General features: G+C 45.0%; 1 protein-coding gene and 1 long non-coding RNA gene across 3 annotated transcripts in view; one reads left to right on the top strand and one right to left on the bottom strand.

The window, feature by feature from the left end:
* Positions 1 to 2,982, bottom strand: part of CDCP1 (CUB domain containing protein 1) — a 55,062-nt gene extending 52,080 nt beyond the window's left edge. For both annotated transcript variants that reach the window (XM_031470151.2, XM_064496640.1), the window contains exon 1: positions 2,468 to 2,982. In XM_031470151.2, coding sequence (XP_031326011.2) covers positions 2,468 to 2,549 — 82 coding nt within the window. In that variant the 5' untranslated portion in view covers positions 2,550 to 2,982. The remainder of the gene's footprint in view (positions 1 to 2,467) is intronic.
* Positions 2,042 to 24,140, top strand: LOC135323355 (uncharacterized). The gene is made up of 3 exons (XR_010384877.1): positions 2,042 to 2,104; positions 14,473 to 14,605; positions 23,830 to 24,140. It is a non-coding gene; the product is annotated as an uncharacterized LOC135323355 (long non-coding RNA).
* Positions 24,141 to 24,540: the final 400 nt, after the last annotated feature.

Here is a 24,540-nt window from a genome sequence, read left to right as displayed (position 1 = left end):
TTTTTCCCACTTTGGTTATATTGTTGCCAGTTTTTCTACAATAATTATACATGTATTACTTAAAACATTTAAAGTATTGTTTTCAACTTCATTCACTCACATTTATAGGCTGGGACAACCTCTGGAAGAATGGGGGAGGGGCAGGGTATAGTCCTCACAGATGAAGTGGTAGTATTTGAGGTGAACCCTGAGGCTGACAGGTCAGGACCTGAGCACATTCCTACGACCAGCAGAGCAGCCGTCTCTGACTGTGTCACACAGATCTGTGTGGGTGTGGGGGAGGGTGGGGGGAGGACTCATCAGTCCTGCCAGTTACACATTCCAGACAGCAGTCACCAGCTCCTCATTTGAATCTGAAGAATGATGAACACACTCACTGACCCAGGGTGAGTGAACACATCATTTGATGTCTACTCGTATTTCTGGCAAGAAACAATGGCAGCAAGAATGGGGTCACTGACCCGACTCTGGTATCTGAGTAGTTCTTGGAAAGCTACTAAGCTGAGGTTTTAACAAGGTTATGGTTTTCACGTAACCAGTCCTTCATTTTTAAAAGTAGGAGAGCTGGCAGGAATACCAAACTCATACAAACACACCCACAAGGGTGCAAACTTTCTTTTACTCTTCATCTCTATAGTGACACCAGATCCATTTTCACTCCACAGAGTCTTAATAGAGTTCAGAGATTAATAAAAACAAATCCACTGTGCCAGGCTCTCTGGCTTTCTCCATCTTTCTGGGACAGATTCCAGTAACTTCTCAAAGGCCCCCACCAGTTAGACTAACCCTAAGCCTTTGGGCAAAACAGATGAACTCTGTGACGGTACCAACAACAAAGGCACAGCCTTCAGTAGACCAGCAATATGGCCTCACAGGTCCAGTTCCTGAAACCACAGGAAGGATCTGAGAAAGTGAAACAGGAGAGTTCCTAGGCTTCCTTGTATTTATACAATAAACCATGAGATATGGCTTTGACAGTCAAGAACTTCCTAGAAGGAACAGGCTCCATTGGAGCTACTGGAGACCAAAATGGTAGCCCTCTCCAGAACGCAGAGAGAAATCAGATGTGCAACAGAAGCCAGTTCAGACATGGTTGTCGTTAGTAACGCCTTGATGCCTTGATGTACACCCTCCTCTTACTGGAGGCATTCTTAACTGTTATCATAGACAACTGGAAACATTTCAGACAATTCCCAAAGTTTCAAGACAGCTCCCAAGTGTGGGGCACACATTTTTCCTATACACACATTTACACATATTTTCAGTTGCTAAATTATTCTTAAACTGATTTTCTTCTTCAAAGGAAATCTTGAAAACTCGGGCCTAAATTACAGTAAATACAGTAAATACGCACACGATCTTTTCAATGTCCCTACAAGCCTGTAGCAATATGCCACGTGATGCTGTTGGGGAAAGGAACCAGGAAGCTTTCCTGTCTTGCATTTGTCCTGACGGCAGTTGCCGGAACGCCCAAGTTCACCTCATCCGCTTAGTTTGATTCCTTAATTTAATCTACCCTAATTTACCTACCTGCCAAACACAAACGCCCTCTCAGATGCCGCAAAGAGTAACCAAAGACCTAATTTGCTTCTGGAGAGCTCTTTAAAAAACACAAAAGCTGTGCAGGTATCAGGAAAGGCCTCAAACCAAGTTCTTATATGAAGAAACCAAGTTACTTATGGTTTTAACACTTCCAGGGCGCACAGGGCGCCTCTTCAAAGGCCCGGGGAGCTGGGAGATGGCGGTCCCTGCCCCCAACCGGAACACCTCGGAATTCACAGGCAACACCGGAACGCCCCCTCTGCCCACCCCCTCCCGGCCTCCAAGTCCACTACCCACAGGTGCGAGGGGCGGGGGAAGGGCGGCTGTGCTGCAGACCCTCTGAGGCGCAGAAGCGCTTTCATTTCTGTTCCTAAACATTTTTCAATTCCTGTTCCTAAACTCTGGGAGAGAGAGAAAGGAGCGTGCGCACAGGGAAAAAGGTGACCTGGTGAGAACTGTGGCGCCAAACCACTGTTTTCTCGCACCTCTCTGGCCCAGGCGCTGAGGTGAGAGTGCGCCGGAGAGAGCAGCTCCCTCTCCACGCCCTGCTCGGCGCCACCAGGTAAAGCCCCCGGACGCGCGGCGCGCCACCCTCGGCAGGGCCGCCGGACTCGGCTTCCGCGGGCTCTTTTCCCTTCCTGCTCAGTCTGCGCGGGGTTTATGGCCCCGACAGCGGGGCTCCCCGCTTGGGGACACCTCCACACCTCCACGTGCCTCGGCCTGCGCCCCGGGCGAGGTCGCTCGGAATGCAGGAGAGGTACGGTCACTGCGCCCGACGCGGTGCGCCCAGGAGCCAGGCGGTCGCGGGGACCCCTGCCGTCCGTGCACCCATACTGTGCCGCCCTCGCCCCACTCGGCACTCTCCTCACCCCGCGCTGACGGTCTCGCCCCTCAGCGCCCCGCGCACAGGCAGCACCGCACTCACCCGCTCCGCGCGGCAGGCGCGCTGCGCCCAGCAGCAGGACCCCCAGCAGAGCGACTGTGACACCGCAGTTCAGGCCGGCCATGGTTCCGGGGCGCTTCGGCCTCGGCGGGGAAAGTGGCCCGTGGTTTGGAGCGGCGGCCGCGGGCACCCGAGCCTGGCACCGGCTGAGCTGCGCTCCGCCCCGGCTCGCTCACCTGCGCGCGGGCGGGCGCGCCCCGGCTCCGCCCTGCGCCGCCGGAGCAGCAGCTGGCCAGGTCAGTCCCCTCCTCCCTGTCCTCCTCCCCTTCCTGCCTCCGCACCCGCCTCTCCCGCCCAGAGTGCTGGGACCGGCTACCACCTTCTGGACTTAGCCGCCCTCTCTCTCTCTCAAGGCTGAGGGTGATCAAGTCTTTGTCTACAGGCGCGAAGGTTGTCCTTGGAGAAGCCAGTTCGACCTCCGTTCCCTGTCCAGGAGACAAAGAAGGCCACTATGCGGCCCATTTTTCAGGGGAATCACGTTTGTGGTTCACGCAAGCCCTGGCTTCCGCCTCTGTGAGCTCTCCTTTGCTTCCTGACTTGGGCTGGAGGTTCGCTGGACTTTAAAGCCGGTACTACAGCTACTCCTAGCAGGACTGTGAGTCTGTAGGCTACTCCAGAAACTTCACCGGCAGTATTTCTAATACTCACAGCAACCCTTCCTCAAAACAGATGAAGCAGAATTAACTGAGTTACGCAATTTGCCCAAGGTCTCCAGGCCAGTTAGTAATTTATGGAGGCAGAATTTGATAACACATGAAGGGATTTCAACAAATAGGGTTGTGCTGCTACATTAAAAAAAATTGAATTATATTTGATTTACAACGTTGTGTTAGTTTCTGATGTACAGCGTAGTGATTAAGTTATACATTTATATATACAAATTCTTGTCCATATTCTTTTTCATTATAGGTTATTACAAGCTATTGAATATAGTTCCCTGTGCTGTACAGTAAGACCTTGTTGTTTATCTAGTTCATATATAGTTGTTAGTGTCTGCAAATCCCAAACTCTTAATTTATCTCTCCCCTCTTTTCCCCTTCAGTAACCATAAGTCCGTTTTCTATATCTGTGAGTTTCTATTTTGTAAATAAATTCATTTGTCTCATTTTTTTAGATTCCACATATAAGTGATATCATCTGATATTTGTCTTTCTCTGATTTCACTTAGTATGATAATCTCTAGGTCCATCCACGTTGCTGCAAATGACATTATTTCATTCTTTTTTATGGCTGAGTAGTATTCGTGTGTGTGTGTGTGTGTGTGTGTGTGTGAGACAACTTCTTTATCCAATTATCTGTCAATGGACATTTAGGTTGCTTTCATGTCTTGGCTATTGTAAATAGTGCTGCTATGAGCATTGGGCTGCATGTACTTTTTCAAATTGGAGTTTCCCACTGATATATGCCCAGGAGTGGAATTGCTGGATCATATAGTAACTATTTTAAGTTTTTTAAGTAATCTCCATATCGTTTTTCACAGTGGCTGCACCAAATTACATTCCCACCAACAGTGCAGGAAGGTTCCCTTTCTCCACACCCTCTCTAGCATTTATCATTCATGGACTTTTGAATGATGGCCGTTCTGACCGTTGTGAGGTGATACCTCATTGCAATTTTGATTTGCATTTCTTTTATAATTAGTGATATTGAGCATCTTCTCATGTGCCTATTGGCCATCTGTATGTCTTCATTAGAGAAAATGTTTAGGTCTTCTGCCCATTTTTGGATTGGGTTGTTTGGGTTTTTTGTTATTGAGTTGTATGAGTGGTTTGTATATTCTGAAAGTTAAGCCCTTGTCAGCTGCATCGTTTGCAAATATTTTCTCCCATTGCATACGTTGTCTTTTCATTTTGTTCATTAAGAGAAAGAAATCTTGAGAAAATCTAAACCTCCTTTAAATATGTTTATGCTGACCAGGAGAGTAAAGCAGATTTTGTCTGTTTCCCTAATTCTAAACAGGCATATATATACCCCAGCATCTTTTCCTAGCACCCATAACACTATTGTTTTTAATAATAATAATAATAATAATAATAATAATAATAATAATAATAATAATAGAGTGGCAATGTGTCAAATTGAAAATACTGTGAATATTGCATGACAGCTTTAAACCTAAGGAACAAGTGTTTCTTTACTGCCTCATATCTCCAAAGTTTGCTTAACTAGCCTCCCTGGAAGAGTGAAACTAACATTCTGTAAATGACACAAGAGTCAGTAATTCTCAGATGTGAAAGATTAGTGATGGTTCTAGACAATGGCAGGAATGAGAAAGAGATGAGGCAAGCAGGAAGTCACTGCAGCCTCCTTTGCATGACAACCCAACCACAGAGTTGAAATCAAGATGTCTTGAGGTAATGGCTTGGTTCTTAGAGTACAGTGTAAGCAAAGCATTGCCAAGTTTTGGAAATGTTTTGTCTTTACAAACTTGGCTGCATGGAAGGAGTCAATTTTAAAAGGTTATTTCTGAACTGGAAGAAATGCAGGCAGCTGCAGTCTGTTGCCAGAGAAAAATGACAGATTGAAAGATGAGTTTTAAAACAGACTGTTACATCTAACTTTGACCCCTCTGGAAACCCTGTAAAAGCTACAAAACAGGGATTTTTGAAAAAGATATAAGCCTACAAAGATGGGGAGAACAGACAGAAGACAACAGCAAAATTCTCTTGGAAGCTGGAAGGCAAATAAACAAGTGGTAACTGGAAGCCAGTAATAGGGAAAAGTGAGAAATAGCATGATTTATACTGTTAAATTCAAAACAAAACAAAACAAACCCCCCACAAAACTCTACAACAAAACAAAACCCTAAGGAACTGGCAGCACAAGGTATTCTGGAATGGGCGGGTGAAGGAGGGGCTAAAACATCGGAGCCTGGGAGTAAGCTGTTTGAGAAATGTTAGAATTTGATCTTTGGAAACTGCCCTCCACCCCCCCCCCCCCCCCGGCTGGGCAACTGCTCCCCATCCCCCCAGTGGAAGTCTGAAGCCTTGTTTTCTAAAGAGGTTAAGACTGAGGGATCTGGGCTGAGGAGAGCCAGGCATGGCTGAAGGCCTAGGAAACATTCTCAAAAATAGGTAGATGAGAGAAATGTATGCATCCTCCATGCTTAGCTCTCCAGCCACCTGACCCCAGTTTGCCTCCTAGATTGAGAGGGTTTTGCCATCCATACCAGAGATGGTTAGTCTTCTGGGGAATCTGACCAGCTTAAACGGACCTAAAGATACATTTATCCCCTTCAACAGGCTAACCAGATACCTCCAATGATGTTCCTGGTTGGTAAGCCCCACCAATTCAGCTTTTTAATGTCTCACTTTTATTTTATTTTTTAACTTTTTAGAGGGAGGTAATTAAGTTTTTATTAATTAATTATTTTTTAGTGGAGGTACTGGGGATTGAACTGAGGACCTTGTGCATTCTAGGCATGCACTCTACCACTGAGCTATACTCTCCCTGCTAATCTCTCACTTTTAAATATGACCAGATGGTTAGGATTTTAAGACATCTGAGAAAAGCTTCTAACATGATAGACTCAAAATCAACTAACTAACCAAATAAAAAAAGCAACTTGGAGAAAAGAGACTATATAAGCAGAAGAAGACAACACAATGACTAACTTCTTTAGAAAGATAGCAGGCAACATTGTATCTCTGCAGCAGGAACAGGATGTTATAAAAATGAATATCAGGGACCCACAAAAGAGAAAATTTCTTAGAAAACTTCAAAGATATTGAAAAAATTAAATGGAAATGCTGAAAGATTTCCCAGAAAATAAAGCAAAAAGATAAAGATGAAAGTAGGAGAGAAAAGTTAAAGAGAACTAGTGGTTCAGTTCAGGAGGTCCAACATCTGAATTTCCTAGAAAGAGACAGCAGATGAAACAGAGATGACATCACCAATAACATAATTCAGGAAATTCCCCAGGCCTAACTGACGTGAGTTTCTAGACTTCAAGACTCACAGAGTGTCCAGCACAATGGATAATTTAGGCTCATGTCAAGGCACATCACAGCAAAATTTCAGAAACCTATGAACAAAGAGAACATTCTGTAATTTCTAGAGGCCGAAATGAGTCTCATGCAAAGAAACAAAAATCAAAATGGCTTTGGATTTCCCAACAGCAATGCTGGAAGCTCGAAGATAAGGAGGCAATACCTTCAGAATTCTGAAGGAATAACTTCCAACTCAGAATTCTGTTCCCAGCCAAACTACCAGTTAAGTGATAAGGTTGAAAAGGGAGCACTTTTAGACATCCAAGATCTAAAGCAAAGATAAAAACCATAAAAATTCCAAAATGACAAACTTCCATGGACCTTTTCTCAGTAAAGTACTGGAGGATGTATTCCCTTTAAACAAGAAATGCATGCGACACAGAAAGGAATGGATACATCTTTGTGGGGCTGAACTTAATCACCTTAAGAAAAAGAATACAGAATTACAAATAGAAAATCAAGTGTGAAAAGTGATTATTTATTTAGAATAAAGAAAGAAATCACAACAAATTACAAGCTTAAAAAATTGAAAAATATCACAAATGTCACAAAGTGCAGAAAAACAACATGATCATCTTTACTGTTAACTCACTGGTACAGCTCTGTAGCATTCATTCATTCATTTATTCAAGTCATTTTGCTTCAGTGATGTGTGTACTATTCTGGAACTATCAGATTTCATCATGACAATGCATCAGATAAAAGTTACAGTTTTGATTTGTTGGGACGCATAAAACATGAATTCACACACAGAAATACTCAATGTTTGTAGAAACACTATAGTTTTGGGCTCTAAAAAATTCAGGAATTCTTATAAATTCTATAGGTTTGATTCTTATTATAGAACAAAATAGTATGGTACATTTATACTTTACATGCTACATTAGCCATTTATTTCCGATAGGGAAAAAAAACCTCCATTTTTGAGAAGACATGATGAGAACTGAATGTTCTGCTTAAAATTTTAGTTTTGATAATTGAAAGAATTTTCCAGATGAGCTTTGATTCATTCTCCTCCACAACCTACATACTTCTGGTTGGGCCCTGTAGGACAGATTCAAAATGTGATACCACTTCTGGCCTTGCTGCTTTTGGTCTCTTCATCTGACAAGTCAGCCCAGTGGGTAGGAGTATTCCTGGAAGCCACTACTGCAACATGAGGGTAAGAAATGACACGGAAGTGACTATGAACTATGTAAAGATACCCCACCAACCCCCAATTAAATGCATCTTCAATTCAACTTCACCTTAGCCAGATCCCAGAATGCCCATAGGCACTCAGTGCTGCATTGTGTAAGGGGAGGTGTGATGGAGAGGAGGTGGGGAGGCAATTCTTTTGCAGTTGAAATACGTGCCTTTGCAAATTTTACAAGACACGTGACCAGATGAGCACATGCCATTGGAAGGGGTGCACAGTGATACTTGAATTATCTTTCTTTCTTTCTTTCTTTTAATTGAACTATCATCACTTACAATATGTCAGTTTCTGATGTACAACATAATGCTTCAGTCATACATGTACATACATATATTTGTTTTCAGATTCTTTTTCATTATAGGTTACTACAAAATATTGAATATAGTTCCTTGTGCTATACAGAAGAAATCTGTTTTTTTTTTTTTTTTACCTATTTTATATACAGTAGTTAGTATTTGCACATCTGGAACTCCTATTGAGCTTTCTTATCTTCATCTTATATTTGCCTCTGGACACAGGAAGCACAAGATCCAGCTCAAAGGAGAGGGAAGGGATCCCAAGATGATGTACACTAGGCTTAGTCCAGATTGAGTCCAGTTGTAAAATGTATGACCGAGGATTCTGTGGATCCCTCCCAAGTGAATGGCAGGACAGAATAAAATCAAATGAAGTCATTACTTTTATGGATGAGATCCTCAAATAATAGTGATGTTTGGCCAAGATGTGCATACCCCACACCTCAGCATACCTGTGCTCTCCAGATGCACCAGAGCCACACCCAGCTGAGTAGCCAGGAGGAAGGAGCTGGCACCATGAAGTGGACGCCTACCGGTGTTTTTACATGAGAGAGGAATAAACTCTTTTTTAAGTTTCTGTGATTTGGGGCTTCTAGTCACTTGTAACTGGACCTCATCCTTAGGCAAGCATAGGAGGTTTGTCTGGTGCTGTGGAATGTTAAGGGAAAGCAGATTCAGTGCAAGAAGGAACTTCACCTAAATAAGCAGGGTGGAATGGCTCCAGAAACGATGAGTGCGATTCTGCAGTCAGGAGTCCTGGAGCCAGACGCAGGCTCTGCAGCTCACCAGCTTGTGCCTCGGTCTCCTTGCTCACAGACCGGGCCGTTCAAGGGTGTCCTTCAGAGGGTGCTGCAGAGATTAGTGAGACAGTGCCCATAGCAGAGTTTGCACAGTGCTTGACACATAGTAAATGCACAGTGAAGATGGCTGAGGTTGCCTTGGCCGTGGGAGTCGGCATGAAGGGAGGAAGTGTCAGCTCGGTGGGGGTGGAAGCCTTGGAGGTGGAGTGGAGAGCTCTGGAAAGAGGGTTCTGCAGGCCAGCTTCTTCAGAATCTCACTCAAGCGTGGAAGTGTGAGTTCCCCGAGACAGGAAGCTGAGTCTGCTTTACTCATCTGGATGTTCCCAGTGCTTGGAACACAGTCCCTGCTGAGCAGATAGCCGGGGAATGAATGGATTCATAAGCCAATGAAAGCATGGGTGGCCCTGCTAACCCGATCAGCTGAGCCTGGGGATGCTCCTTGAAACTTGGGACCCTGAAAAGATGAATGTAAGTGTTCATTTTAAAGAGGGGTGGGGCTCCTGGCTTCTAGAAAGAGGCCATTGTGGCCCACACCAGGTGTCTGGCAGCGACCCTGGCCTTGTGGGACAGGCCAGTGTCTGTCATAGGGGACTTCATCTGGCTTGAACAGAGGGTGGAAAGGACATCTGTCTGCGTGAGGCAGCTTCTCTGAGACCTTGCTTTCTAGACGATTAAGCAAGTTCACAAAGTGGGGATTCTTTCAGGGCACAAACAGCCCTTACTCTCGCTGTGATGCCAACCACTGTTTGAGAGAGAAAAACCTCCCAGTCACAGTTTGCAGAGGCCCCTTTGTACGCCTTGAAACAGAGGAACTCGCTGTGGTCTGGGGATGAGATCGGTGTTCCTAGTTTGCCAAGTAATTTGCCCAAGGGGGAACCGCGTGGTACAATTTCAGTCCTGGGATGAGTAAGACAAACAAGGAAAACCCTTGAGGAGCAGCTAGTCACGCTGCTGCGGACCCGGAGCTGAGTGAACTTGGATTTGCGTGACTCAGGACCTCGCCAGCAGGCGCTGACACCTCCGGTGTCATCTCTCCTGAAGCCCAGGGATCCACACTCCATCACCTCCCCAAATCGTGCCACCCAGGAGGTCAAGGTAAAATGACTGGGGGCAGAAAGGAGAAGTGGAGGGGGAGACAGCTCTCCTCTACTTCCTTTTTTAAGCCTGTGCAACTGGCTCCCTGTAAGTCTCTTGCCCTCAGGGCGAAGAAAGTCAGACCCTGCCCCTCCCCGGATATGACCCATACCCACATCAAGCCCGTGCCTGCCAGCCATGCTCCTTTCTTTTCCATATTTTTGCTTAAGTTTGGGAGGAAAACGACCTTTAAAATGCCTTTAAAGATTTTCTCCCCCCTGGGAGCTGGAATTGAGTCATCACCACTGAGCTGGAGAACGTGGAGCTCAGCTGGTTGTCACCTCCTGCCGGATGGAGTCACGGGGTGGAGGGGGGAGACGTGACACAGTCAAGTCACACAGAAGGTGACTTTCAGAACAGAAGCCAGGTGTCCATCCAGGAGTGCTTGAGCTTCCTAAAAAACCCTGGTCCAACTCTGCCAACGCATGGAGCTGGCCCATCCTCAGACCCACCACCCACTCACCAATATAGGAAAATGGGGCACCGGGTCTCCGTTGAGTCCCTGGGATGCATTCTATCAAGTGAGGGTCCTTGGCTTCGCGCAGGAAAGAATTCAGGAGTGAGCCACAGTTGAGTAAAAGTAGATCTATTTAGACAGACGTACACTCCATAGACAGAGTGTGGGCTGTCTCAGAAGGCAAGAGACAGCAACCATGAGGCAAGATGTTGCTAGTTTTTATATGCTAACAAGTGGGAGAGTTATTCCAACTACTTTGGGGAAGGGGCAGAGATTCCCAAAAACTGGGCCACTGCCCTCTTCTTGACCTTTAATGGTTGTCCTCAGGTGTCATGGCGCCTGTGGGTTCGTCATTCACCATGCTAGTACATTACAGTGTGTATAATGAAGCTCAAGGTCCCCCGGAGTTCAAATATCCGGCCATCTTGGCCCTCTAGGTCTTTTGGGAGTGGACTTTTCTGCCATCTTGGTGCTAATTGCTGTGACATTCCTTTAATGCTGCCCTGCCCTCTTCCCCCCTGTCTCATCACCACACTGCCACCCACCTCTGACCCTCAGCCTTTAAAGCCTGGCTTCCACTCACACTGCTCTGCTGAAACATTCCTCCCCAGACTGGCCAAAGCCCCTCCCCCTGGTCACAGTAGGTCGGGTGATGGGAAGATGGCTTCATAAGGAGGAGGAGGTGGGGAAGGGGTGTGAACTGAGGCTCTGAGATGTCCATAGGTCCAGGACTGGTTTGGGAGCTGGATAGGCTAACCCAGCAACACTGAAGCCATTGGTCACTGTCTTTGTCTGCAGTGTCCCCCCCCCCCCCCCGTAACTTAATGGGCTGAGAATCCAATCCATAGCCTCAGGCAGCTCAGAGGCACCCCCCGAGGAAGACCACTAAGTCCCGTGCGCTCATGGGCTTTGTGCCCCCTTGATGTGACTTGGCGCCTGCAGCACGGGGATGGGCATGCTTGTTCTGCGTGGAAAACTGATGAGGAAGCTGAAACTGACTTCATCTCCTTTGTCACAGTGATTTTTTTTTTGTCTTATGTAAAACTTTAATTATACACAAAAATAGAAAAAATAGGATTATGAACGTCTGTGTGCTCCTTATCTAGCTTCAGTGATTTTCAACTCAAGCCCGGTCCTGTCCTGTTCTCACTCAATAATCCTCTTCTCTCTGCACCTCCTGTATTATTTGAAATAACTGTCAGAGATCATATCATTCATCCTCAATACATTACAGAATATGTCTCCAAAAGATTGGGAGTCTTTTTATTGTGCTAAAATATATATAACATAAAATTTATCATTTTCACTGTTTTCAAGTCTACAGTTCAGTGGCATTAAGCACATTTACATTGTTGTACAACCATCGCCCCAGCCCCTGAGCAACCACCATTCTATTTTCTGTCTCTAAGAATTTATTATTTTAGGTACATCATATAGATGGAACCATGCAAAATTTGTCTTTTTGTGTGTGTCTGGCTTATTTCAGTTAGCATAATGTCTCCAAGGTTCATCCATATTGTAGCATGTGTCAGAATTTCCTTCCTTTTTAGGGCTAAATAATATTCCATTGTATGGATATACCACTTTTGCTTATCTGTTCATCCATCAGTGGACACTTGGATTGTTTTCCCCTTTCAATTGTAGTGAATAATGCTGCTATGAACATGGGTGTACAACTATCTGCTTGAATCCCTGCTTTCAATCCTTTTGTGTGTATATCCAGAGTGAAATTGCTTGATCATATGGTAACAACAATGCCATCATCACACCTACACCTAAATGGCTGAAGATGCCTTAGTAGCATCAGATATAGTCAATATTCAAACTGATAATTATCTCATCAATATCATTTTTAATAGTTTAGTTATTTGAATCAAAATCAAAATGTGGTTCCTGTACTGCATTTGGTTAGTTTGTCTTTGTTTGTAAAATAAACTGTTTATTTTGGAATAATTTTATATCTATAGAAAAGTTGCAGAAACAGTACAGAGAAATCCCGTGTACTCTTCACCCGGGGTTTCTCTGATGTTAACATATTGCATACCATGAGACATTTATCAAAACTAAGAAATTAACACCAGTACTTTACCATTAACTAAACTCTAGACTTTATTTGGATTCACCAGTTTTCCCACTGACATCCTTTTTCTTTTCCAAGATTCCAGCTTGGATTTAGTCATCATGTCTGCTTAGACTTCTCTACTCTATGACAGTTTTTGAGTCTTACCTTGTTTATCATGACCTTGACAGTCTTGAGGACTGCTGGGCAGGTATCCTGTAGAGTGTCCCCCAATCTGGCTGTGTCTGGAGTTTGTCTCATGATCATACCAAGGATGTGGGCTTTGGTGAGAACAGTGCAGAGGCTTCCTCACACCCCTTCAGGGGTGGGTGACACCCACACGATGTCACTGGTGGTGTTCACCTTCATCTCTGGGTTAAGTGGTGTCTCTAGGCTTCCCCACCATGAACTATCTTCCCCTTTCCCTGCTCTGTTCCTTGGAAGTGAACCATGAAGTCCATGATATGTCTTCCAAATTCATTTTAATCAATAAATCCTCCATCTCTTATTTTTTCCTATTTCTTATGTGTTTATAATTAAATAAATTACAATTTGTTGAAGAAATTGAATCATTGGTCCTGTTCCTTTGCCCTCTATATTTACTATAGACTGGAAGTTGGATCTTGAGGCCTGTTCTGCTCATGTTTTATTTTTTCAGCAGGTCCACTGCACAGGTGGGGCTGTGGGCTTTGGTCAGGAGGCACCAGTTGTCTCCTTTTTGTGTCTTTAGTGGCTACTGGTGCCCAGTGTTTTACCTCAGTTCTAACGCCTTTGGATTCCTCAGGACTAACCTTATCATGAAGGTAACTTTCCCTCCATGAAGACTGTTCCTTTTCCTCCCTTATTACACATAGTAGATTCAAGCAAATCAAAGATACCACCCATGGTAAGAAACACCATTATTTATGTACAACTGAGAAAAGACATCATGAATTCACCTCTAGCATGTCGCCGTAGAATATCAAGGTCAAGCTAGCATTTTCCTTTTCCACTAGCCCCGTAGTTGTAGTCTTTCCTTGGTGGAATCGCACTTGCTAGAACGTCAGTCCGTGTCAGGGGCCACCTGGTGTTTGGATGTCCGACGCTCCCAAGGCAACCTTCGCTGCAGGGGCACCGCTCACCGGGGCTCTTGTGGTTGAGATGTCCCATTGCCTTCATCTGTCCTGGGGATCCTGTTTCCTCTAAGCACCTTGCATTGCTTGGTGTGTGGTCTGCCATCCTTTTGCACACTTCACAGGGACAAAACAGCTTAATCAAATTCTATTTCTTCTATGTTCTTTCTTAAGTCCCATAAGCACTTAGTTCTACCTTTGTAGGGAAATATGGAACTGTGGTCATTCCTCTAATGGCAGACAGCTGCTGCTCTGCTGTTACATTTATGCCCCGCTGCCCTATTTCCATGCCTTCCTGTGCCCATGCCAACTGTTTTGTTTCCATACTGAATCATATTGTCATCTTTTTGACAGTATTTTAAATGATAATTAGATACCATATGGGTAGAACCACCCATGCGTGTAAGTCAATGAAAGTTGACGCTGTATGAACAGTGATGGCCAAGTGTGAGTGCATCCAGGCATGACTGCCACGCTGGGACTGCCACTGGGGGGCAACGACTTTGAGAAGCACCCCAGTTTCAGAGATGTTAAAAGTTTTTAAGACGTGTGTCTTAGAATTGATGAAACACAGAGTTTCTGGTTCTGTGGCTGGCAAGAATCGCATTTTATTCATCTGGGTGACCTCCCTTAGCTCAGTGTTCGCAACTCTCAAAAATATTTGTCAGAGGAATGAAGCGAACAGTAATCAATATATATTTACCAGGAACAGGGTCTAGTTGGGATAAATATTTGAGAACTCAAGCCAATTCTCTTTCTGAAATGTTAATTTGCCTTTCCCCATTCTCATCACATTTCTGCAGCTGTCCTTGGCCAAGTTGAAATCTCCCACTGCTATGTTAGTGGCCTTTTTGTTTCTTTTCCACTTAAGTAGTAAGTACACCCAACAGTCCATCTTAGATTTTTGACAAGAGTCCTGATTTAACGCATTTACATTTTCAGGTCTCCTGAATGGATTTTTGGATCAGAAAACATGGCCATGTTCATTACCACCCTCTGGTTCACTTTCCTCTACGGACTTCTGACAGCTCAGCGGGAAGATTTCCTGAACCACAGAACATCCCCATCAGAATGGGTGAGTTCCATTTATATTAAAGCAGCACTTTTCTTTCTTTTTTTTCCCCACAGGGCAGATAATCGTCTCCTTGGATTGTTTTTTTCCCTTCCTTTCTTTTATTAGTAGACTTTATTTTTTAGGACAGTTTTAGATACACACAAAAATTAAGCAGATAGTACAAAGAAGTTCCAGGTAGCCCCTATTCCCCTCAGAGTTTCCCCTCGTGACATCTTACGTTAGTATGGTGCGTTCGTTACGATTAATGAAGCAACACAAATACGTGACTATTAACCAAAGTCCACCTTCAGATATCCTTAGTTTTCACCTAAAGTCCTTTTTCTGTCCCAGGATCCTGTCCAGGATCCCACATTACAGTCAGTTATCATGTCTCTCAGGCTCCTCTTGGCTGATTGAGTTTCTCCCCCTTTCCTTGCTTTTGATGACCTTGACAGTTTGAGTCTGATTAGGTATATAGTGAGATGCCCTTTTATTGGGATTTGTATGATATTTTTCTCAGGATTAGACTGAGATTATGTGTTTCGGGGAGGAAGATCACAAAGGTGAAAGACATTTTCATTACATCTTAGCAAGAGTACAAACTATCAACAAGACTTATCACTGATGAATTAATCTTGATCATGTGGCTGGGATGGTGCTTGTCAGATTTCTCTCCCCACCCCGACTTTTCCATAGAGGACTCTTTGGGAGGAGGGCACCGGGCCCAGCCCACACTTTGGGGCTGGCGAGTTACAATCCCTCTCATTTAAGGCGGAGCTTTGGCTTCTTTTTAAGCGGCAGACGCCTGTGTTTCTCTCCATCTTTTCTCCTGCCCTTGCCCTCACTTCAGTTCCCTCCCCAAAGTCATCTTTCTGAGGTCTCTCTTCCAGTGTCTGATCTTTTTCTCTTCAGATTTACTCAGTTCCCACATACTGTTTTCCTTAAAGTAGCCTTTTCTGAGTTGGCACTGCAGAATGCCCCTTCTCTGGGACACTCAGGTAGAAAAGGTTCTCTGGACCAACGCATGTGGGAAGCAGCTCATTCCTTACTTCTTGGAGACTCAGTGTGCACATGAGCATGTTAAAAGCTCTGACAAATCCTGCAATAAAAAGACCTGTTTAACTCAAAGGTTTCCTTAACCTGTTTCACGTTGAAACCTTTTACCATATTTCATTGATTCAGAGACACTCATTTTTTTCTCACATATTAATTTCTGAAATTGGGATGCATGCATCTTACAGAAGATTAAATAAGAAAATAGCTATATTTTTTCTTTCTTAGAGGTACCTACAGTAATGGTGTCAGATACATTCATGGTATTTAAGAATTGAGGAAATACAGTATTCACAGCACATCTATGGATATTCTCCAGAACCAGTGAAAAGTAGAAAATGAATTAAGAAACTCAGCCTGCCAGATCCTCAAACCCCACCTCTGCCTACTTGGACAACCTGCCTCCTTGGTTTTAGGTATCCTGCAGCTTGGGTTGCAGGTTTCCTCTGCTCCCTCTGTGAGATGTACCCCAGGGCCCACTCCCCACCCCCTTCAGGCAGATGGCCAGACTGATTGGCTAGACCAGTCCAACTCAAGAGTGAGATATTAAAAAGCCCCTTGGCCACAGATCTATGCTGAGTCCTCTGATCTGTTTTATCAGTAGAGAGATGCAATACTATCCTTAAGGAAATACATTCCTAGACTGCCTGGCTTCAAATCTAGCCTGCTGTGTTATCTTGGGCCAGTCAGTTAACCTCTCTGTGCCTGTTTGCTCACCAATAAACTGGGGATAAATAATTGGATCTACTTGATAGTGTTGTTGTGAGCATCGGGTGGGATAGTACATGTAAAGCACTGAGCACAGTGCCTGGCACCTGGCAAGTACTCTGAAGCAGCAACCATTATTAGAAAGACAACATTTTTATCTCTGATTCCTTAGTCATTTTTCAGGAATAAAAAAGACTTGGAGACACTGACCATCTCAGTTCCTGATGGTGGCACAAGGCAGTAGGTAGGAGGGCAGAAGAGAAATTTTCTGTAGCGCATCACGGCCTGTAGTCAGGCTTGGCTTGATGCTCAGAGTTGCTGACCGCAGCCAGAAGGCGGGGAGGAGAGAGCAAGAAAGTGATTCTCTTCCAGCCAGCCCAGCCTCTTGAACGGAGGAGCCTGGCAAAATAATGGCCAGAAGATTCAGAAGCAGTGAGTGGCGTTCAGGCCTCAGGAGACTGGTTGTCTTCCAGGGTCCCCTCTGCCTGCTGCTGCGTGTGTCACCCTGGGCAGGACTTTCCACTCCATGCACTCCCCACAGTTTCCACCCCTCCCCTTATTATTCAGGGCGTCTGCTTCACGTTCGTTCCCCACATGCTCCATCTCATTTAATCACTCTGTCACTGACGATTGCTCCTGACAGATAAGAAAAAGACACCTGGAAAATATTGACTCTACTCCTTCTTACCTTTCCTCTCGGGGCCTTCACACCTTCCATGGCTTGCGCCAAAGCCTTGTCAGGTTGTTGGGGTGGCTCATTTCAGTGGGAGAGCTAACGGGGGTGCTGGTGCCCAGCGCTCCCGGAGGCTGGCTGCTGGCAGGGCCTGGGCACCTTTTGCTGTGCCGGCAAGATGGGGCTGAGACTGGAGGCCAGGCCCGCTGGGACCTCAGGTCCCATCCCAGGCAGGACAGTCCCTCCCCTTTCTGAGCTGAGCTGCTAGAAGGCAGAAAGGCATCTGAGAGGCGGACTGCTTTAAAGCATACAGTTTTTAAAAGCTTGTTCTAAATGAAGTATCATCAAAACTTTGCCAAGATCTTCCTGGTTGTTCAGAAGATGGCCAGTGTTTCTTTCTTTTTCTCACTCCCTTCCCTCCCTATCCCTGAACCTCCCCCCTCCTTTTGTCTCTCTTTTTATCTGTAGTTTCTGAGGGTTCAGCCCTCGCTGGCCTGTTGATGGGACTGAGCAGGGGTAGGGGGTGAGGTCTCAGCCACAGGTCAGCCTAGGGGCTGAGAAAGTGTTTGGGGAAATTGGCTTCACTTCCTCCGACCATGCCTGGCATCTGGCAAGCACTCTGAAACATCATATGTCCTTTACCAAGTGGCCTCTCTGGTGAGCTACCTTGTGTAGGTTAAGTGATTATCTGGGGCACGAGCATCCACAATTTTTGTGATTGCCACTGGTCACTGTGTAGCCCTGCTGCTCCCTGGGTCCTGAGCTCCTTATATATTTTTAATATGTGTATCTGGCTCTCTATTTTATTTTTATGCAAATAATAACATACTATCGCCTTGTTCTACCCCTCGGGATTTTGTTTCTCTCAGCGTAATGAGTCTTGATTATCTTTCCATGTCTATATGTAAGAAGCAGCGTAATCGTTTTGAATGGCTTGTGCATCAAACACACTTTCTGCTCCAAGGCACTGTTGCCAGCCCGCCCTGGTCCCACGGACTGTACAATGAGTGTCCCCAGGCTGCTGTGTGACTCTGCGGCAGGAAGCAGGTGGCAACTCAAAAGCGGGGACTGAGGAGCTCTTAACAAAGATGTGGGCACAGGACAGGGAACCAGCCCCGGGCGGTGGGGGCCAGGGCCAGCACCATCTACTTTACTCATTTTATCAAGTCCCGAGGGGCTGTGTGACTTGCCCAAGGTCACACAGCCAGAGGCCAAGTGTCCCAACTCCCAATCGAGATTCTTTCCACTGGGCTTGCTTTGATTGTCAAAATTGAAACAAAACAAAAACACCCTTGGTTGTTTAGATTCCAACCATGAATCTAGGAGAGAGCTTTTAAATTAATCTTTCCCACAATCAAGACCAGTTAGTCAATTCTTCTATCATGAGTTTCCATAATTTTTCAATTTACCTAACTTACAAATTGCTTTTTAAATCATAACTTGCAAATTTATTTGACAAATGTTTTTAAAAGCAAAATTTTGGTATCAGTTTAAGTGTCCCCAAATAGGATAATGGGCAAGTAAATGAGGATGCATCTACCCAGTGGGAAATTACGCATTTCTTGAACTTGATATTTATGAAGAGTTTGCAATAAAGTGGAACATGCTTAGCTGTAATGCTCAAGGAAAACTGTGATCTCCAGTTTATTTGGAATATCATCAGAATTATGTTGATTCACTCATGCACTGAAACAAACCAAAAAACACCAAGCTTACAGAAAGAAGAATAAATATAGGAAAGGAATATACCAACATATTACTGATAATGATTATCTTTATCTCGGTGAAATATGGGTGATTTTTATTTGCCTCTTTCAACTTCTTCAGATTTTTCTACATTGATCAGCTAACACGTCATAATAACAACTGTATCAACTATAACAATCACAATTCAAACTAAAAACGTCACTGTGATCATTTGACAAAGGATCCATATCCAGAACCATAAAAGATACCCACACCTTCTGACCCAGTCATTTCTCTTCCCAGAATCTGTCCTGAGGAAAAGCTCTGGGCAGGAAGACGTTTACTGCAGGGAAAAGCTGGAAACCACCTAGATGGCAAACAGTGGAGTAACAATGATAGAAAATGTGGTTTAGGTGCTCAGTGCTGCTACATATTCATTAGGAAAGAAAATTATGATAAAAGCGTATGCTACAACATTAAATGGAAAACTCAGGATTTACAATTAAATGTAAAGTATGACTCTAACAAGTTTTTAAAAATGCTGTAGGAAAAGAATACACAAAGATGAGCAGATGAGCTGGCAGCGTGGTGTGGTGGAATTACGGCTAATTTTTTTTTCTTTGATCGTCTAACATTTACTGTAATACAGTTATCGTGCCTTTATAACTTGAAAAAAATACTAAGCAGCTGTTCATCTGGGAAGCTGGTTCTCAACCACTACCCGCTAAGCCACAGGGAAGGCTGGTCGACCCAGCCCCAATGTTGGCAGGAGGACAAGAGGGAAGTGCTCATCAGTGAGGGCCTGATGAAGTCTGAGTAATTTACTCCAGTGCTGATTAAGCACTGAGTACGTGAGAGAAATTGCTGGGCCCTGCAGGGGTCAAGGTGGAGAGTGAGACAAGAATAAGTGATAAGGACTGCAGAACACGCTGTTGAAACGTCCGTCCTGGGACCAGTTCCAGTGGACAAACATCAAAGCCCTCACACCTGCCAGGGCGAGAGCTGTGGTTGTGGGTGCCCAGCTGAGGCAGTGTCCAGGCTCCCAGAATAGGACACTGGGGAACATGGGTTCTGGGGTCTCACCACCAATCCTTAACCGAGGATGCTGGGATTGGCCGGGGGCTCCAAGGCCCCTTCCAGCTCCAGCTCTGTGATCGGTGCTGCCCTTTGCTCCTGAAATTCTCTTCCTCATCCCCCAAGGTTTGGCACAAATGCCTTCACCCCTTCGAGGCCTTCCTTCACTGCCCCTGCCTGGGCTGCCCATCTGTTGTTCTGTTCAAACTCGGTGCTTGAAACCCACTTCAGAACTGACTTCTTCCGTCTGAAAACAAACAGAACAAACATCTGGCAGCTAAGGAGCATTAGGATGTGCCAGATAACTGTGCTCAGCTGTGTGTTGTCCAGAGGTGGGTTCGTCTGTCCTCCAAGGACTGGGTCTGTGTATCTGTGCCCACCTGCCTATTACTTGTATTACAAACTGTCCCGAAATGTAGAGGCTAAAACGACAACTGCCTCTGTGTTGCTCACTTTTACAACGACAGCTGGGGCAGCAGGAGGCTGGGGCAGGAATTATCTGAAGGCTCCTCACTCACACGGTTTGTGGCTGATACCAGTTTTGCGTAGCACCTGGGCTGGGGCTGTTGGCCCACTTGAGGCTCCCTCTATATGGCCTGGGCCTCCTCACAGCAGGGGGAGGGGGAGAGAGAGGGAGAAAGTGAGTGAGCCAGACAGGAGGAAGCTGTATTTCTTTTATGACCTGGCCTCAGAAGTCAAGGTGTTGTTCCCACTGTGTTTTATTGCTTAGAATCGGTTAACCAAAGGCGAGCCCCATCAAGGGAAGGGGAGTTGGCCGCCATCGTTTATGTGAGGAAAGTAAAAGAACTTGCACGTGTGTTTTCTAACCTCCACTGTTGACCTTCCTTGTACCCCTCTCTTTGTGCCTAACACAGAGCCTTGAACAAAACCAAAATTAGCCAGAATTGTTGGTAGAGCTGAATTGCCCTTTGGCAATTCAGACCTGGGTGCAGAGGCTGGTGTGAACCCACTTCCTTCCCATTTATGTTCTTCAGAAACACAAAACACTTGGAGAAGTAATGAATTTCTTGCCTCCAGCTGCCCACAAGCTTGAGATCTAGCCCGAGGAGCCCAAAGTGCCTGGGCAGCAGCTGCAGCTTGGGGTTTGATGGAGTCCTCACTGTGTCACCAGTGGAAGCATTTCCTCCTCTGGAAACCAGAATTTCTAAACCCGCAGTGGGGGGGGTGGGACATGAAATTCTCCACTGGGGTTCTCAGAAGTGACAGTGATTGGGGCCACTCTGGCTTTCCCTGCTTGGTTTCCAGACTGTGAATTCCCCTAATGGGGACACAGCCCTATACAATGCCCACTGACTCAGGGTGCCAGGGTGCATAGTGCCTCTTGGAGGATGGCACCCCATCCTCTCAGATCACCCTCTCCACTAATTCTCCAATGTGTTCTTTATGTCGGAGGGGATGTTCTGGCATGCCCCCACACCATTAGACCCCTAAACACTTGCCCAGTCTGGTGGATACCTGAGTCCTGCTAGGATTTTTCTTCCACTCTCTGGAGTTCATGTGTCTGATTAACATCTCTAACGTATTTGTCAGTTCTTGGTCCTCTGTTCTGATTATATGGTCTCCTCAATGCAGTGAACAAGGATGTTCTGAGGGATATCCAGGTTAAGACAGGTCCCGATGGACTATGGTATGACAGGGGGCGGGAGAGGTAACAGCCAGTGGCAGGTGCATCAGTGTGTGCTGCTGTCCCTCCCAAGTGAAAATGAATTATTTCTGATCCCCTTTACTGACAAGGATGGTGGGGGAAATAAAATGCTTTTGCCAGTTATGATTATGATTATGATTATGGTTTTGTTGAAGTATAGTCAGTTACAGTGTGTCAATTTCTGGTGTACAGGATAAAGTCCCAGCCATACATATATACATATATTCTTTTTCATTAAAGATTATTACAAGATATTGAATATAGTTCCCTGTGCTATACAGAAGAAATTTTTAAAATCTATTTTTATATATAGTAGTTAATATCTGCAAATCTCAAACTTCCAAATTTATCCCTTCTCACTTCCTTTCCCTCAGTAACCATAAGATTGTTTACTATGTCGGCAAGTCTGTTTCTGTTTTGTAGATGAGTTCATTAGTGTCTTCTTTTTCCTTTGTTGAGATTCCACATATGAGTGATATCATATGGTATTTTTCTTTCTCTTTCTGCCTTACTTCACTTAGAATGATGCTCCAGGTCCATCCATGTTGCTGCAAATGGCATTATTTTATTATTTTTTATGGCTGAGTAGAATTCCATTGTATAAATATACCACAGCTTCTTTATCCAGTCATCTGTCGACGGACATTTAGGTTGCTTCCATGTCTTGGCTATTGTAAATAGTGCTGATATGAACATTGGGGTGAATGTATCTTTTTGAATTAGAGTTCCCTCCAGATATATGCCCAGGAGTGGGATTGCTGGATCGTATGGTAAGTCTATTTTTAGTTTTTTGAGGAATCTCCATACTGTTTTCCATAACGACTGGATCAAACTACATTCCCACCAGCAGTGTAGGAGGGTTCCCTTTTCTCCACAGCCTCTCCAGCATTTATCATTTGTGGACTTTTGAATGATGGCCTTTGTGACTGGTGTGAGGTGATATCTCATTGTAGTTTTGATTTGCATTTCTCTGATAATTAGTGATATTGACCATTTTTTCATGTGCCTATTAGCCATTTGTATATCTTCCTTGGAGAATTACTTGTTTAGGTCTTCTGCCCATTTATGGATTGGGTTGTTTGTTTTTCTGTTATTAGGTTGTATGAGCTGTGTATATATTCTGGAAATTAAACCTTTGTCAATCATATCATTTGCAAATATTTTCTCCCATTCTCTAGGTTACGAGATCAAGTCTTGTTCATCTACTGTAGCAAGGATACCATATTCAGAAATAGCAATCAGGGCTATGACTTCATTAAAGTTAAGGTAGTTCACTGTCATCTTCCAGGACCCATCTGGCTTTGGTAGGGGACTACCATCCTTGCATATTCTAGGATGCTGAGAGCAGCACTAGTCTCTGCCATTCTCCGAGGGATATGACATGGGTGGGGGCAGTTCCAGGGGCTTCCATTTGGCCTTTTCCACCATCGTAGCTCCCACCCTCCAGCCCAAGAAACCAATGAAGGATTTTACTCCCAAGTATATCCATTCACATTATACACTTGGGACTGCAGAAATGCCTATCAGTCAGCTCCATGGATGGACCACTTGGACCCACTGTGAGCTGAACTTCGACCAGGGATTGATTTGTTATCTCAGAGGTTGATGATAAGGTCAAATAAGATAATACAGGAGAGGAAGATTGTAACATGCAATAAGTGACAGTAATTTTCACCTTGGAACCAGTCACACAGGGTTGGAATCCTGGCACAGTCATTAATAGACTGCATATCCTTGGGCAGTTTGCCATACCTCTGAGCTTCAGTTTCCTCATCTATAAAATGGGAGTAATGACATCTGCTTTACAGAGTTGTCATAAGCGTAAATGAGCCACTAATAAAACATGTAGGTACCTGGCATAGTTCCACACACAGCTTTTCCTGAATGAAAACTTTATTTTATCAAGAACTCTTCACTCTGAATTTCTATGGAGTTCTCTCCCTCTAGGACTGATGGTGCTTTGGCTGAGCCCAGAATCAGCTTTAGGTGAGACCGTCAAAGCTGGGTCCTCCAGAACTTGCACGTCACCTGCTTCTACATGTACCTCCTCTTCTGGCCTGGGTGTGCTTTAGATTTCACCATTAGAAAGCCATACTTTTGCCTTTTTGTTGTTGTTGTTTTTGTCTCCAGGAAGCCCCTGTTTGGCACAGACATCTCCCCATTGTATGGCGTTTGCTTTATGCTGTCCAAAGCACTTATCCTTTCTTCCAACAGCCTTGGGAAGTAAATCAGAGACTTGCCCAAAGTCACCTAGCTGGAAAGGGAGGAGCTGGGGTTTGAAACCAACATTGTCCATGAAGAGGCTCTTGGCTGAAGGCAGTCTGGGTCGTTAACTCCAACACTAATTTGTCTCTTTGTCTTGCAAATCACATTCTACTGCTCTAGGTGAGGTACGGCAAGTCAGTCCAACTCTAGTTAAACATTAAGAGTCTACGCTGCGTCTCAAGTGCCCTGTCTACATCTCATCTACCCAGAATGATGCCCGGCCCCCAGAACTTTATGGCGAGAGCTGTAGGTAAGCTAAATAACTTGCCCATTTTCACACACTTGTTCAGCAGCAGAGCCTGGAACAGAGCCCGGGTCACAGGATCTCAGAGCCAGATCCCAAGCCCTTAACCACTGTACCAAACAGCCATCAATATAATAGATGGTGTAAGATTTGTTTACAGAGTGGAACATGGAGAAGGCAGTGCAGGCAGGGGAACAAGTCAAGCTGAGGCCGGGAGGGGTGGAGCAGCTCTGTGTGTTCAGGGTCATTGGAGCACAAAGAGAGAGAGAGGTCATGGAGATGAGAACGGAGCCAACCAGGATTGCTTGGGGAAACCTGGTGAAGGTGAGCAGTCTCAGCTTATCCCCCAAGACATTACCAGGGCCCCAAGCTGAGAACACCTCCTCTGGGAGTCTGAAGCTGGAACTTGTTGCTCCATTTGAAAGTGCACTTCTCTGCCCTGCCACGGCCTTTGGGGTATGGTGTTAACCCATCCCCTGTCACCACCAGCCACATTTGAACACCAGGCTCGATTGTCAAGGGAGCAGGTGGCTGCATTGCCTCTGGAACTCTGCCCAGGATGGAACCAACCACTCTGGGGTGGAATC

This window comes from Camelus dromedarius, chromosome 17 (genome assembly GCF_036321535.1).
Source record: "Camelus dromedarius isolate mCamDro1 chromosome 17, mCamDro1.pat, whole genome shotgun sequence".
In the NCBI taxonomy this organism is placed as follows: Eukaryota; Metazoa; Chordata; class Mammalia; order Artiodactyla; family Camelidae; genus Camelus; species Camelus dromedarius.
Note: the sequence above shows the minus strand (reverse complement) of the source record. Positions and strands in the feature narration are given on the sequence as shown.